The sequence below is a fragment of the Rhinoderma darwinii genome, chromosome 3, assembly GCF_050947455.1.
Source record: "Rhinoderma darwinii isolate aRhiDar2 chromosome 3, aRhiDar2.hap1, whole genome shotgun sequence".
Taxonomy (NCBI): domain Eukaryota; kingdom Metazoa; phylum Chordata; class Amphibia; order Anura; family Rhinodermatidae; genus Rhinoderma; species Rhinoderma darwinii.
The window spans coordinates 289,206,529-289,223,904 of NC_134689.1; the positions used below are offsets into that span (position 1 = coordinate 289,206,529).

Genomic DNA, 17,376 nt, shown 5'->3' on the forward strand with positions numbered 1-17,376 from the left:
TGAAATACGGTCCGTATTGTATGGACATGTTCGTCTGAATAAGACGTTAAAAGCCAAAACAAGGAGTGGATCCAAAACACGGAAGAGGTTCAAATCCTTTCATTATAATTTTTCTTGTTTTGGCTTTCAAATACTTCTGAAAAATACTCCTCAAAATACCGCCGTGTGAAAGTGGCCGTAGGGGGAGTTCACACTGAGTTTTTTTAAACCGCGCCAAAAAACGGTTGAAAATGCCTCCCATTGATTTCAATGGGAGGCGGAAAAAGCTTATTTCGCAGCATTTTATGCTCACGGCGCTCAATGGCCGCGGAATTTTGAGGCAGATTTTCCTCCTGCAAAAAACTCTGTGTGAACCCAGCCTAAATGTTCTTGTGGAAAAAGTTCCAAATGACACCATTATACAGTCTTAAAGCTTTTTCTCAAAAAAGACAAAAAACAAGAGATTGAAATGGGGGATGTTTACTGAACGAAATGTGCTGAAATAAGTTAGCACCTTGCTCCGTAAATGTAAAGAGCATGTTGTGCAGCAAATGTATTCTTTTTTTTATGCCTACCTTGGCATTTGTAAAAACCTTAAAGAAAAACTAGTGTGGCTAAGAAAAGTCATAAAATGCAGCAAAACTGTAAACGACACGCACCATTTTATGGCCTAGCGAGTTTTAGCCTAGGGCAAGACACTGTACAGCAAATGGCCATAGTGGGCATTTGCCAATAGTGTGCCACACAGGCAAAAAACGCACGTGTGTTAAAGGTAATAACAGCAGGTTTATAGTGCAGGTTTTGGTCACACGCTGTTAGGAGGTAAAGCATGTGCTCATACCGTGTATCTACTGTAAGAACTGCATGGCCAAAAACGGCATTGAAAACCGTGGTCATTTGTGGTAAAACGCGTGGTACGTGTGAATACACACAGTGATTATTTATGGTTGTTCTCTTCTGTTAACTTTATAAACAGGTGTACAGCCTTCTAGTAGGCATGAAACTGCAAAACAATTTAAAGTGTCAAATGGGATTCTGCTCATTGCTCCGGATACTTATCTGTTTAATGAAGTCAAATGTCAAACAGTTGCACTACAAAACCTGAAGCTACCATGTGGAAGCACTTTGGAGTATAACTAATTTTTAGATCTTTACTTGAAATTGCTAGAGGGAACACACAAGTTAATCTTTATTTGAAATCATTCATTCTAAAACGGACTAGCTGGAAACAATTACACCGGTTAGAAAGGATAACTGCAATTAAGGAAACCCTAAGTTCCGAAACACATTGACTTAATGTTTACACCAAAGAGGTTTGTTACCATCCTTTATGGTAATAGTAGTGTCAAGGACAATTAAAAGGTAAAATATTAACTTAGGGCAATTACAAAATAATCTTTTTTAGTTACAACTTTTTTTTTTAACGGACCCCAAAATGTAACATGCAGAAGAATAAAGATCTCAACCCATAAATAAAAGCAAGTACTGTGGAACCATGGAGATAAAAAGATTATACAGTGCATCACACATCTGCTGTACCTGTTATGGTTTTATGTGGCATTTTTTATACTAGTAATGAATAGTTTGTACACTAAGAACAAGCAATATGAACGAAATTTAATGCACAGTGTTGCCTGCACTAGATTGACGTGATCCATCTAGAAAATGAAATAAGAATGAACAAGATTTCAGGGTGTGAAGTAAGGACTCATACAAAAGCATGTATTTGGGATCTGTATGTACAGCTCAAATGCACAGCTAGGATTATTTTATGGACTTGTATGCACAATATTATACCGCAGGGTTTCTTTTCAGTCTGTGAACAAAAAGAATTACAGCATGCTCCTTCGAATGCTGTATGCAAGCCTAATGTTCCCCATAAAAGTCAGTGAAGACATAAAATTGTATATCCATATACATGGATTGACTTGGGGTATGTTCACACGACAGCGTCCGTAACGGCTGAAATTACGGGGATGTTTCCGCCTGAAAACATCCCCGTAATTTCAGCCGTAACGGCATGTGCAGGCGCTTGAACGCCGCGTCCATTACGGACGTAATTGGCGCTGCTATTCATTGGAGTCAATGAATAACGGCTCCAATTACGGCCAAAGAAGTGACAGGTCACTTCTTTGACGCGGGCGTCTATTTACGCGCCGTCATTTGACAGCGGCGCATAAATATACGCCTCGTGTGAACAGACAAACGTCTGCCCATTGCTTTCAATGGGCAGATATTTGTCAACTCTATTGAGGCGCTATTTTCGGACGTAATTCGGGGCAAAAACGCCCGAATTACGTCCGTAATTAGTGCGTGTGAACATACCCTTAAAATATCCATATATGTACTGCAACATGTTTCTTTTTCTGATGGAAGGGATGCAGAAAGCTTACAGAAGTCATACTGTGCATAACAGATAAAGAACCAGTATGACAAGTCATACAGAGCCCAAACTGCGCATTTTGTGAATCTGTATAGAAAGGCGTCTTGGTACTATATATTCATATGGTCACGTATTACGGTTATTTAAAGAGGTTTGCCCATCATTTATGGCACATTTATTGCCCCGTTCTAGAGATGGGTGAGGGTTCCAGAGGATGGACCCGCACCTATCTGACATTTATACCATATCCTGTGGATATGCCATAAATGTCCCTGATGGGCAAATCCCTTTAAGTTTAACCCCTTCCCGCAGCAGCCATTTTTTCATTTTTGTTTTTTACTCGCCACGTTCCAAGAGTCATAACGCTTTTATTTTTCCATCAATAGAGTGGTGTGATGGCTTATGTTTTTGCGGGACGAGTTGTAGTTTCTATTCGTAGCATTCAAATTACCATATAATGTACAGGGGAACTGGAAAAATAACTTCTTTGCTGGCTGAAATTGTAGAAACTGAGATTCCTCAATTGTTTTTAAGGTTATGTTTTTACGGCTTTCACTGTGCGGTAAAAACTTCAACTTAACTTTATTCTGTGGCTCGATACGATTAAAGAGATACCAAATTTATATCGTTTTTTCTTATATTTTACTGTTAAAAAAAAGTATTTGATTTGTGTCGCCACATTCTGTCAGCCATAACTTTTACATTATTTCAACGATAGAGCGGTGGACAGTGATGTCAGTGGCTTCCCCAGAGTTCCGTAGCAGAGCCTATTAAGTGTTCTGCTCTGGGACGCCGGCTCTGGGGTTGCCCCTGACATCACATTACGGTCCAGGAGGATCCCCTGACATCACTGTGTATGGACAGTGATGTCAGGGGCTCCCCCAGCAGAGGAATCCCTGGCCAAAACGTCGGCATCGGTCTGGCTGGGGATTCCACTCCTAGAGGGAGCCCCAATGGAGCTATCTAGAAGGGGTGTGTGTGGCATTATCTACAGAGGGCACTGTGGCAGCATCTACAGAGGGCACTGTGGCAGCATCTACAGAGGGCACTGTGGCATTAACTACGGGTGGGTGTGTGGCAGTATCTACAAAGGACACTGTGGCATTATCTAGGGGTGTGTGGCATTATCGGCAGAGGCAATGTGGCATTAGCTACAGAAGGCACTGTGGCATTATCTAAAAAGGGGCTGCCCAATCTTGACATTTGTGTATTTGCCAAATGCTGCCAACTGAGCCGCCGGACTGCATTTATCGACACTTAGAGTATGTTCACACGCTTAACAAAAAATGTCTGAAAATACGGAGCTGTTTTCAAGGGAAAACAGCTCCTGATTTTCAGACGTCTTTTAATTAACTAGCATTTTTCACGTCCTTTTTTGGAGCTGTTTTTCTATAGAGCCAATGAAAAACGGCTCTAATAACAGGCGCGTAAAAAAAATGCCCCATCAGAACAGAACGCCGTTTTTCCAATTGAAATCAATGGGCAGATGTTTGGAGGCGTTCTGCTTCCGATTTTCGGCCGTTTGTCAGCCGTTTACGCCCCGAAAAACGGCCGAAAATAAGCCGTGTGAACATATCCTTAAACTCTTCACGCGCTGCGCCGCAACTGTACGTCCCGCAGAGGGTTTGCTTCCCGCACCAGGACGTACTGTTGCAGAGCGGTTCCTGGCGTACACTGTCCCAACGGACAGTGTCCGGGAACCGGGAGGTCAGCTGTCCCCGACAGCTGACACTCCAGTCTTGCCGGTCAGCGGACCATCACCGCTGATTTAGGCAATTAACCCCATAAATGCGGCGACCGATTACGGTGGCCGCATTTAAGGGGTTTGAAGCACATTGGCAGCCCCCACGAAGTGATTGTGGGGGCTGCCGATGCTTGTCGTGGCTTCCTGTCAGTGTGACTGTCACATCACAATGACAGTTAGAATACATTACACTACGTAGGTAGTGTAACGTACTCTAGAAGCGATCAAAGCTGCAAGTCTAAATGTCCGCTAGTGGGACAAGTCAAAAAAAGTAATAAAAATGTTTTTAAAAAAGAGTACAAATAAAAGTTATACGTTATACAAACAAACACTGCTTTTTTTTCCTATAATAAGACTTTCATTATAGGAAAAAAATGAACACGTTAAAAAAAAGTAGACATATCTGGTATCACCGCGTTTGCAACGACCCCCAACTATAAAACTATAATGTTATTTTTCCCGCATGATGAACACCCCAAAAAAATCAATAAAAGACTACACCCTATTTTTTGGTCACCACCCCTCCCAAAATAGAGAATAAAAAGTGATCAAAAAGTCGCATGTACCCGAAAATAGTACAGATAAAAACTACAACCCGTCCCGCAAAAAACAAGCCCTTACACAGCTTTTTTGACTAAAAAATAAAAAAGTTATGGCTCTCAGAATATGGTGACGCAAAAAATAAATTATTTTATAAAAAAGTGATCTTATTACGCAAACGCTGCCAAACATAAAAAAACCTATATACATATGGTATCGCCGTAATCGTACCGACCAGCAAAATAAAGTAAAACCGTCATTTATAGCACACGGTGAACGCCACAAAAAAATTGCTTGTTTTTGGTCACCCGGCTTGCAAAAAAATGGAATAAAATGTGATAAAAAAAAAAATCGCATGTACCCCAAAATGGTACCAATGAAAAGTACAGATTGTCCCGCAACAAATAAGTCCTCACACAGCTCCGGTGGTGAAAAAATAAAAAAGTTCTGTTTCTCAGAATATGGCAATGTAAAATGTGCAGTGTCCAAAAAGCGGGTAAGATCGGGCGCCATTTATCAGTGCGACACCGGCTACATATCTATGAATTATTATTTATTTACTGCATTATTATACCCTCTTATTATATCCTGATGTACCCCGCACAGCCTACATATGCCCCCACATTATAAACTGAAATACCAGCAATACCCCAAAAAGAATTACCAAGCAAAATCTGCGCTCCGAAAGCAAAATAGCGTCCCTCCCTTCTGAGCCCTGCAGCGTGCCCAAATTCCAGTTTACGCCCACATATATGGCATCGCCATACCCGAGAGAGCCCGCTTAATGTTTTATGAGGTATTCGTCTTCAGTGGCACAAACTTGGCACACTAAAAAGGCATACCTGTTGTAAAGGATCTGCCAGGCACAACTTCTGTGTATACGCCCATAGGTAATCAGTCTGCACCTGAGTCTATGTCTCTGGGACTGACTCCATCTTCCACCACTCAGGATGGCAGGCTTAGGAGTGGGAGAGCCTATCGCAGCCTTGCCAGACGGAACTAGCTCCCGCCCTCTGTCTATTTATACCTGCCTTTCCTGTTCTTCCTTTGCTTGTGATTCTTCTCGTGTGGTTTCCTGGCCCAGCTACAGCTTCTAACTATTTGATCCTGCTCCATACTGACCCTGGCTTACTGACTACTCTCCTGCTCTGCGTTTGGTACCTCGTTCTCTCCTGGTTTGACTCGGCTCGTTCACCACTCTTGTTGCTTACGGTGTTGCCGTGGGCACCTGCCCCTTTTCCCTTAGCTTTGTGTACCCTTGTCTGTTTGTCTCGTGCTCTTACTGAGCGTAGGGACCGCCGCCCAGTTGTACCCCGTCGCCTAGGGCGGGTCGTTGCAAGTAGGCAGGGACAGAGTGGCGGGTAGATTAGGGCTCACTTGTCCGTTTCCCTACCCCCATCGTTACACCTGTGGAAAATTGAAATATTCACACCATCCCCTGTGCATTAACCCCTTTGCGCACTTAAATAATTTAAATCAGTTTTTTTTGTCACCTTAGCTCTCAAAAAAAAAATGCAATACAACTTTTTGATCACTTTTTATATACCAAAAAATGGTACCAATTTAAACGACAGCTCGTGCTGCAAAAAATACCTCCCACCGCTCAATTAACCGAAAAATAAAAAAGTTACGGCTCTCAGAATGTGGCGAAACAAAACAATTTTTTTTTAACAAATAGATTTTTCTTTGTAAAAGTAGTATAATATAAAAAAAACTATATAAGTTTGGTATCACTGTAATTGTATTGAGCCGCAGAATAAAGTAAAGTTTCATTTCATTGACAATCCAACACAATGGGCAGCACTTTGAACACATTTTATAAGTGGTCAGAAACTTGTAAATAACTCATGAAAGAATAAAGTAACGTTAAAACCAAGCACACCAATGTTTTTCTTGTGAAATTCTCGATAAGTTTGATGTGTCACATGACCCTCTTCCCATTGAAAAAACTAAAGTTGGATACAAATTGGCCACCATGGTCAACACCCAGCTTGAAGTTTCCCCCCTCCCATATACTAATGTGCCACAAACAGGAAGTTAATATCACCAACCATTCCCATTTTATTTAGGTGTATCCATATAAATGGCCCACCCTGTAGTAATGTAATATTAGTATAGTAATGTAGTATTATTGTTATAGTCATTGTAGTATAAATAACTAATTCATTAACAATAATTTTGTATTGTATCAAATTTGAAAGTAATGTGGCCCGTCAACTTCACATTTTTTCTATATTTGGCCCACTTACCCGGCCGAGTTTGAGACCCCTGCTCTAGGGGATACTAACGTATTGCAGTATATCATCATTTTTACCGGCATCTGTTAAGCCTTGCCACAGGCAGGGCTTAGCAGAGGCAGAGTGAAGGCCTTCATTAGGCCCCTGGGCTGCCATGACAACCATCTTCACCCCCCGATCTCATTGCGGGGAGGGCGATGAGCTGTTGGAGGGGGCCGCCACCCTCTTTTCAATGCCTTAGATGCTATATGGACATCTGACTATCACACCTAAATGAGCTTGTTGGACATCCCATTACTAAAACATGGGTGTTAATATGGATTTGGGCCCCTTTAGTAGTCTGCACTCTAATGGAAAGGCTTTGCACAAGATTTTGGAGTATGTCTATGGGAATTTGTGCCCATTTAGCCAAATGAGCATTTGTGAGGTCCGGCCCTAATGTTGGACGAGAAGGTCTGGTTCACAATCAGCATTTCAATTTATGTGTTCAGTGGGGTTGAGGTCAGGGCTATACGAAGGCCACTTGGGTTTGACAAAACTCATCAAACCATGTCTTTATGGACCTCACTCTGTGCACTGGGGCACAGTCATGCTTGAGCAGAAAAAGGCCTTCCGCAAAATGTTGCCACAAAGTTAGAAGCATACAAGTGTCTAAAATATCTTTCTATGCTATAACATTCAAGGGGATGTCCAGGATCAGAGAAACAAAACTACTTTCTTTAAAAAACAGCGCCACACATGTCCATGGGTTGTATCTGGTATTGCAGTTCAGCTCAATTAAAATGAATAGGAATGAGTGGCAATACTACACATTTCCTGTGACCAGGTGTGGTGGCCGGTTTTGTAAGAAAACAGCCATGTTTACTCTAACATTACTCTTTACTAAAAATAAAAGGCCTAGCCCAAATCCTTAAAAAACCGCCCCTGACGAATATCCCTCCTCCACCAAATTTTACAGTAGGCACTATGCATTCAACCAAACCCAGATTCATCCATCAGACTGCCAGATAGTGAAATGTGATGTATCACTCCACAGAACACATTTACACTGCTCCAGAGTCCAGTGGCGGCGTTCTTTACACCACCCCAGACAACACTTGGCATTTCCCATGGTGATCTTAGGCTTGTATGCAGCTGCTCAACCATGGAAACCCATTTTATAAAGTTCCCCATGTAACAGTTCTTGTGCTGATGTCACTTCCAGAGGTAGTTTGGAACTTTGTAGTGAGTGATGCAACAGAGGATAGGCAATATTTATGTGCCGAGCACATTAGCACTCGGCGACCCACCTCTGATTTTCCGTGGTCCAGATGTTCCTGGCTGAGGTGTTGTTATTCCTAGACACTTCCACTTCACAATAATAGCACTTACAGATGACCAGGGCGAATCTAGCAGATCACAATTTTCACAAACACACTTGTGACACTGGTGTCACCCGATGACAGTGCCATGTCACTGAGCTCTTCAGTATAACCAATACTACTACCAAGTTTTATCTATGGAGATTGCATGGCTGTGTGCCTGATTTCATGTACCTGTTTGCAATGAGTGTGGCTGAAACACCTTGGCCATATAGTGTAATAACCTGTAACTTATTTTAATACATTTTACATATATAATCCCACAAGTGTTTAAAAATAAAATTCCTAATAAATTCTTCCAGGGTTCGGAGATCCATTTTTCTCAAAGAGAACTGTAAATCCCCTGCTTCCTCTGCACTGCCGCATACTGTACTTCAATATACGAAATACAGCAGATCACAGCCACCAAAGTGTATGTTCCCTCACATGGCAGACCTATTGCGGAAATTTCTGCAACTGAAAATCCGCTCCATACATCTGAATGAGGTTGTTTCTACAGTATGTGGATGGAAATTCTAAATCTGACAGTATTTTAAATATAAATCACTTATGTTGTAGGATACACATAAAAAATTTTCATAAGATATTTTACATAGATTGTGTCTTCTCTGCATGCCCTCGAGCCCTCTGCCAACCACCTGAAGGCAGAAGCAGGGACGTATACATTCAATAGGAGTACTGTGTGCAGGGAGGTTATTGATTAATTTGCTTCCATGTGACAGGTCGGGGTCAGCCTGCCTATGGCAGTTCATGAAGGAGGGCGCAGTGCCATCAAATGAAGCACGTCAATTGATAAGTTAATGGCACAGAGACCATGCCGTTAGATCATTAATTTGTGTGGCTGACATGAAGGGGTTAACAGAAGTGCAGTAAAGCTACATATTGCATTGCTTTAACAGCTGTCTGTGTAAAAGGATATGGCAAGTGTGAAATTTCGGTGCGTTTGATTCTATGTCGTGATCTTCCATGTACACAACCTGTGAAGTGATGCCTCTTCAAGTAGTTTGACACTAGAAGACTGTGGCTTCCCAGCTGGAAAAGCACATGATGAAACTCTGGTCCAGGACCAATTGGGTGAGACTGGGAAAGAATGTTATGATATACAATAGATTAAAATTTTATTTGCATGGAAAAAACAAACAAACATAGTAAATGTCTTCTACACAATAAACATGAGTGACTTCCAATTAGAGTATGTTCACACAGGGCATATACGCTGCGTAAATGCACACAGCATATCCACCCTGCTCCCCACAGGGAAATCTGGCCCAAAAAAACGCACCAAATTGTGGTGCAGGTTTTCGGCCGGAATGTCCGCTGCGGAAAACAGCATGTAAAAAAGAAAAAGTCTAGGTTTTCCCATAGCCATAGCGACACGTCCCTCTAACGTCCTGCAGCCCGGCCTTCTGAGATGACGTTTCATCCCATGTGACTGTTGCAGCCTGTAGACAGCAGACAGATCTTTTTTCTGAGTTGCGAGTTTTGAGGCAGAATCGCTGCTTTTTCACCGCAAAAATTAAAACATCTGCTATTTGTTGCAGGTTTTACCTCCCCATTGAATTCATTGGGGAAAACCCACAACAGAAAATTTGTGATTTCGCAGCATAAATTGACATGCTGCGGATTAAAAAAAAGCCCCGAAGTCAATTTCTGAAAGTTTTTTCGGCTGAATTTTTTTTATGCAGCGTGTGTATAAGATTTGCTCAAGTCTCATCCACTCTGATGCTACTGTATTATGCTGCAAATTTTCAGCAAAGAAATACACTGTCGAAAATCCGCAGTATTTACACTACGTGCTAATCCGGCCTTACTGTCCTTGTCTGTATTTCATTTGAAGCAGCACAGTTTTCATCAAGAATATTTCCTCAATGACTAGGAAATATTTGATTCTTTTGTTAATAATTAATTTTAGATTTGCACAGTCAGATTTTTATTAAATTTTTTTTACAGGATTCACAGTGCAGGTTAAATAATGTAATCATTTTATAGTTGGGGTCATTACGGACACAGTGGTACCAAATATGTGTAACTTTTTTACCTTTTTTTTTTCATAGTAAAGTGTTGTTGTTTTTTGTAACTTGGGATTTTAATGAATTTATTACCTTTATTAACCCTTACCCACAAAATAACATATCAGGTACGTCATGGTGCAGGGGGTTGATGTATGGAGCGGACTCACGCACTGAGCCCGCTTCAAATGCTCCGGGTGTCAGCTGTGTATTATAGCTAACACTCGGAACTAACGGGCAGGAACAGCAATTGTGCTGTCCATGGCCATTTAACCCCTTAAATTTCTCATCACACTGCCCTCACGCAGACTGATCAAAGTGCAGCAAGTGAAAGATCAGTGACATATAACTGCTGTACTTATACTGCAGTCTCAGTGTATACTATGTAATGCAGCTTCAGCACATCTCCCCTGCCTCCTGCTAGTGATAGCTGTCAGCTGTTACAATCAGGAGACAGTGAGGAGCAGCATCTCATAGAAATACACTGGATTCTGCACACACCACTCACAGTTTTAGAGGGGAGTTTTATAATTCTGCAGCTAATCAATGTATGGACTCACCTATTATATCACTGCACTCCTGCTCCATTAGATAGGGCAGAAATTCTTTATTCAGGAGCACTATATGTATGAGGTACAAACAGAGGAACAAGGAGGATGGAGCTGGGTATGGAGGAGAGGTGTTTCAGAGTTGCCAGGAGGGATTTGATAGATTATATAATCCTGTAGTTCACAGGAAATCAGCCACAAAGGAGAGACTGATCTCCTGTCTACACATGAGAGCATGGTCTATTTTGGTGGTCAGAATGAGATCACGTAACACAGCTGCCCATAATGAAAGGGTTCAAAATATATAGATGCAACTGAGCTGGGAAGAAATATATGACACTGCTAGAATATTGCTGGTGAGTTGGCATGATATGTGCAAAAAAATAATAACAACTGCGTGTGTTCATTTAAATCATTTGTATAGTTGTGGTTGGCATGTGGTGCAGTTATCTGGATGTTTAACACATCTGCTCATCAGAGTACATGGACATTTTATATGGGAGTCCCCCACTCTGGATTACTCAGCGCATTTAAATGGGTACCATGTGTAATACCACATTTTTCCTGTAGAAGCCGCTGCAGGAGAATTGTGCGGCCATGTGCAGCGATAACAGCTGATTACTAGGGGATTTAGCTGTTTGACCCACAGAGATCAGTGGGTCCTCCTTTAGCTAGTTAACATCATATTTTTCTAAAGAAAAACAAACAAACAACCTTTAACCCCTTAGTGACCAGCCTATTTTAGGCCTTAATGACCAAGCAATTTTTTCTGTTTTTCCATCGTCTCATTCAAAGAGCTATAACTTTTTTATTTTTGCGTCAACACATAAGGTCTTGGTTTTTTTGAATAGAAAATAAGTCAATCTCATCACACTTTTTTGCGTCCTAAATTTACGCCGTTTACTGTGTGGTATAAATAACACAATAACTTTACTCAGCGGGTTGTTACAATTACAACGATACCAAATGTATATAAATTTTGTATGTTTTACCACTTTTACACAGTAAAAACACTTTTTTTTCAAAATTATTTGTTTTTGTGTCTCCATACTTCAAGAGCCATAACTATTTTTTTTTTTCACTTGATGCAGCTGTATGAGGGCTTTTATTTTGTGGGACAACTTTTGGTACCATTTTGGAGCAGATGCAACTTTTTGATCACTTTTAGGCCGGATTTACACGAGCGTGTGCGTTTTGCGCTCGCAAAAGGTACTTAACAGTGCCGCCATCATTATGACTCTGTTTGTATGTTTGTAAACAGAAAAGCATGTGGTGCTTTTCTGTTTCCATTCATACTTTTAACTGCTGTTGCGCGAATCACGCGCGTCTCACGGAAGTGCTTCCGTGTGCTGCGTGTGATTTCCACGCACCCATTGATTTCAATGGGTGTGTGATGCGCGAACAATGCACAAATGTAGGACATGTCGTGAGTTTTACGCAGCGGACACACGCTGCGTGAAACTCACGGACAATCTGCACGGCCCCATAGACTAACATAGGTCTGTGCGAGGATTCGCAGAAAACAGCCATTGTTGCATTGTTTTTTATTTTATTTTTTACTGCGTTCACTATGCGGGTTAAATAATGTAATAACTTTATATTTGGGGTAGTTACGGATGCGGCGATACCAAATATGTGTAACTTTTTTTTTTTTTTTCTTTCATAAAGAATTTTGTGAGGGGAAAAAGTGGGTTTTTAATTTCTTTTTTTCACTTTTCAAGTTTATTAAAAAAATTTTTACTAGTCCCACTAGGGGACTTCACTATGCGATCGTCCGATCGCTTTTATAAAACACTGCAATACTTTTGTCTTGCAGTGTATTAGTGCCTGTCCGTGTAAAACTCCCTCCCTCTCTCCAAAACCACTCAGATGCGGTGCTCGCTATTGAGCGCTACACCTGAGGGGTTAAACGGATGAGATCGATACGGATATCGAGCTCGCCCGTTAGAGCAGGGCTACTCCCAGCTACCACTGGTAGCTGAGAACAGAGAGATTTAACGGCTCACTGCTCTATTTATTCCGATGCAGCTCTGTAAAAAGCTATTGCATCAGAATAAAGCCCGTTAGTGGCCGGAGTAAAAACACTAATGCGCGGTCACTAACGGGTTAAAGGTTTTCTCACTGATTTGTATGTAGATTCTGCCATTATGAGAAGTATATCATTCTGAAATTAGATCTCATATCAGAGCTGGAGCACCACTGAATTATTGTCTGTCTATGTAAAGTATTTGCTGTTAACAAAAGAATAAAAGATTTAAGGAGCATGTCCCTTGAAAATATAAACTCCACAGTAGATCAGCATAAGACCTCAATTACCCACATTTCAAACTTTTTTTTATGGTATTTTTTTTACACACGTTTTTAGTGGCCTTTTTTATTTAGTGTCATTTTGTATATGCGTTTGTTCAGGCTATTGAGAAAAATGACAAAAAAATACTAGAGCAAGTTCCGTTTTGATAAAAAGGCACAAAGGGGGTCTTATTTATCTATTGTCCTGGTTTGGACGGATACACTCTGTTAAGATGGTAATACTACCACGCCTACTTTATCTGTTTAGAACCTTACCGGTCCCTTTTCCAATGTCTGTACTTCAGGGACTCCAACAGGACGTATCACGTTTTGTTTAGGCAGGTAAGTGACCTAGAATTCGAGCATTTACTATGTTCCTTCACAAGCGCATGGGGGATTTCTCCTTTCCGAATTTTATTAAATGCTATAGGGCTTCTAGTTTGGCACAACTCCTATTAATACATACATCTAGGGACGTCCCAATGGGTGGGTCTGGAGTCTAAACTCCTCGCATTCCTGGAATAACCTTTTTTGGAGTACCACTAGTCTTCCCAAAGAGGTTTAAGTTAAATCAATTCTATCTTACTACCCTCTCATTTTGTGGAGGGCTGTGAGATTCAAGCACCATTTGCAGTCTATAATATCCCCACACACTCCCCTGTTACAGAACCCTGCATTCCCTCCAGGACTCCAGATTGCACCATTTTCTTGGTGGCGTTCTTGCAATCATTTTACTTGATGGTAAGCTTATTTCCCATACACAATGTAAGACACAATTTCAACCACCTTTGAGCGAGGAGTTCCGAATGGTACAGATCCTTTCATTTTGGTGTTCCGTGATGGGAGGTGAGACGTCTAGTTCAAATACTGTTTTGGATGCTATGTTTTATACTCTATGGAACGTGTGGGCCTTATATCCTACATGTACTCTTTGTTAAATGCTCCACCGGAAGGGCAAAAGTTGCCATACATGCTGAGATTTGAGGAGGATATCCAATGCCAACTATCTCTAGAACAGTGGAGACACTGTTGTAAATTCTTATATAAAGGAAGTTGGCCAGCTAACCTGTCAGAGACATCCATGAAGATTCTTCACAGAACCTATTTAGTGCCCGAACGGCTCCATTCTATCTATCCAGAGACATCACCACTTTGTTTTAGGAACTGTGATTCCATAGGCTCCATGTATCACATGTGGTGGAGCTGTCCCACTGTAAGTACATTTTGGGACTCCATTTGTCAACTTATATCTGATGTATTGGGCCTTTCTTTTCATAAGAGACCTTCAGTTTGTTTGCTGGGAGACAGGCCCATTGGTTTCCGATATGCCCCATTCAAACTAGCTCAATATATACTATTGACTTCCCGTATTCATATTACTTCTAGATTGAAGACAGATAGACTTTCCATTACCGAAATCAAGAATAGAGTAGATAAAATAGCCATATATGAGAAAATTGAAGCTGTCCGTACTGATAGGATAGAACACTATGATGGGGTGTGAAAGCCTTGGATACTCTGCTCCCATTCTTTTCATAAGTCGTATTATCTGTCACTTTAAGGACCTGCTGGTTACGCCCATGTTGGAGCTGGATGGATGTATGCTTATATTTATTCAGATTCATACTTTGATGTGCTTATAATTATATTTGAGCTGTTACCCTTTGTATTATCCTTGTAACTGGTCGTATTTATCCCTTACATGTGCGACTAGAAATACTACCATGTGAATGTCTATATTGTATATATTTTTTTGTTTTCCCCCTTGTTCTACCTTGATTTATTTGATTTTGTTTTGTATACTCAATACCGTCCCTTCTACTGTAACCCTAGACCATTGCCCTCTGCGTCGGGTCACTGAATTTTGTTTCTGATCTCCTACTTTTGTTACATGCTATCAAATAAATAAAAAAGGTACAAACCAAAATGCTGTGAATGCATGCATTCTCATATTTCACTGTAGAGTTTAAACTATCATCTGGTCGCATAATTTTTGACAATTACGCAATAAAAAAACGCAGCTAAAAACTCAATCAAAACCGCATCAAACTGCTGTGTGTGAATCTGATCTAAAAACTTAAAACGTGACAAGTCCTCTTTTTTTTAAATTTGAAACCACATACCTTCCCTTATTCCTGGCGTCCCCTTGATTAGAACGCTGTCATTTATATTTTTTGGGCCCTCCCGTTGTCCTGCTACGGCCCCTGCTCTGCTTGGCGCCTAATATGCTAATTTTGAGTAAAGGTGCAGAGGGGAGGAGACCTCATCTCTCCTCAGTAGGCGTTGCTTCCTGCATCACTGTGACACTGTACAAGCGGGTCTTCTGCATGATTGTAAGGCTGTCCGCTATGATTGGACAGTGTCACAGTGATGCAGGAAGCAACGCCTACAGAGGAGAGATGAGGTCTCCTCTCTGCACCTTTACTCAAAATTAGCATATTAGGCACCAAGTGGAGCAGGGGCAGTAGCGGGACAACAGGAGGGCCACTAGAGGGCCAAAAAAAAATAAAAATGACCGCACTGGAATCGAGAGGACGCCAGGAATAAGGTGGGGTATGTGATTAAAAAAACAAACCATGACACATCCTCTACAGACAAGACCTTTAATTATACTAGAAATGAGACTTCCGGGGGCGGGGCATCCAGAATGGCCACTTTTACTGGTGGCTCCTAACGGCCTCATCAATCCCCGTTGTAGCGGAGACATCCCGGCCCCAAAAGCAACCGGGTCGGCGGTGAGAGGGGGTGTCGGAGGGCCGCCGCAGACCGGCGACGAGACCCCACAACAGGCCTGGGTGAGCGGATCTCCCCAGGGGGAGTACCCAGAGACGTGGTGGTCTCCAACGGACCTCTATGGTCCCCCAAAGATACTCCGGTCCGCGGGACGGCTTCCCCCCTTGGAGTGTATGGGTGAGTGGAAAATATCCCTGTGTGCCTGGGAGACCCCATCGACCCCCCCCTGACCCTGCAGAAAAAAGCCTGTTCCCCTCTATATGGCTCTCCAGGGGCTTCACTGCTCTCCCTGAACACATGCTGACCATACTGCCAGATAAACGGCCTATGCTGTGACTACCTCCCCACTTACTGGAGAACAACCGAGAGTGACTGACCCTCCCTGTGCCTGTCCTGGAATTGGACCCTGGCGGAACAGTATGGTTGTATTTGCATTCTGTTATCTCCCATATGGATCGGGCTCATGCTGCCACTGATGTTTTAGTGATCGTCTGAATGTCGTCGGGCAGCTTTCCCGTCTGACCCTCTGTTATTCTGCCATAATACTTCCCCTCTGACGTAGGGAATTGTGTCATGGACAGATACCTTACAAAATCGTCAAAAGGAAAATCGACACTCTCAGAACGCCCCAGTACTGGACTCCCCACACTCCTCCACCATGCATAAAAACAAGACCACCGCTAAAGGGGAAAAATCCTCTAAACGCGCTCTCCGCAACCACAATTCTCTCCGGAGCTACTTACAGGTGATGACATGACCCCCCCCCTCAGCTGTCCCCACAAAACAGCCCTCAACACGGCTCTGCCATGGACTCACTTCAGGCCAACCTGGTGGCGCAGGAGGTCTCGAAGTTATTGTTGCCTCTCTTTGATAAACGCCTGGATTTCCTACACACGTCCATCAACTCAGCGTTAGCCCAGATCACCTCCAACTCCCAGAAGATCGCGGACTTGGAGACCAGATTTACCTCCTCTGAACACACCATATCAAACCTGGAGGATACCCTGCGTCAGAGCCAAGCCACGACTCAGGCACTACGGGACAAGCTGGAGGATCTGGAAAACAGGGACAGGTGCAGCAACCTGAGATTTGTGGGTATCCCTGAAACGGTGATGGCTGACTGCTTGGCAGAATATCTCAGCAAATCCCTTCCACAAGTGCTTAACCTAAACCTTGGGAGTGACCCCTCATGATTGAGACAGCACACAGGCTGGGCCCTCCTGGGTCCAATAGAGAAGCGGGTGACACTAGACCATGTCCGGTCATAGCCAAATACCTCCACTGGGCTATAAAAGAAAAAGTTTTGAGAGCCTACCGGAACCAGAGGGACCTATTGATCAACGGCTCAAAAATCCTGATTTTCCAGAACTACTCTGCAGCTGTCTTGCAAAAACGGAAAGCTTTCGCTCCTGTTTGCTGCTTGCTTCATGAAAGGAACACTCGCTTTCAACTTTTATTCCCGGCAAGGCTGAGAGTTCAAGATGGCGATGCGTCCGCATTTTTGAGGATCCAGTTCTGGCTCGGAGGCAGCTTCATTTGGAGGACCGTGATGC

The 17,376-nt window shown here is 42.4% G+C and overlaps 1 protein-coding gene across 1 annotated transcript in view; it reads right to left on the reverse strand.

Moving 5' to 3' along the window:
• The window catches only part of FAM227B (family with sequence similarity 227 member B), a 428,344-nt gene that overhangs the window by 35,927 nt on the left and 375,041 nt on the right, over positions 1–17,376 (reverse strand). Inside the window, exon 13 of the mRNA XM_075858036.1 lies at positions 9,164–9,324. Coding sequence (XP_075714151.1) covers positions 9,164–9,324 — 161 coding nt within the window. The remainder of the gene's footprint in view (positions 1–9,163; positions 9,325–17,376) is intronic.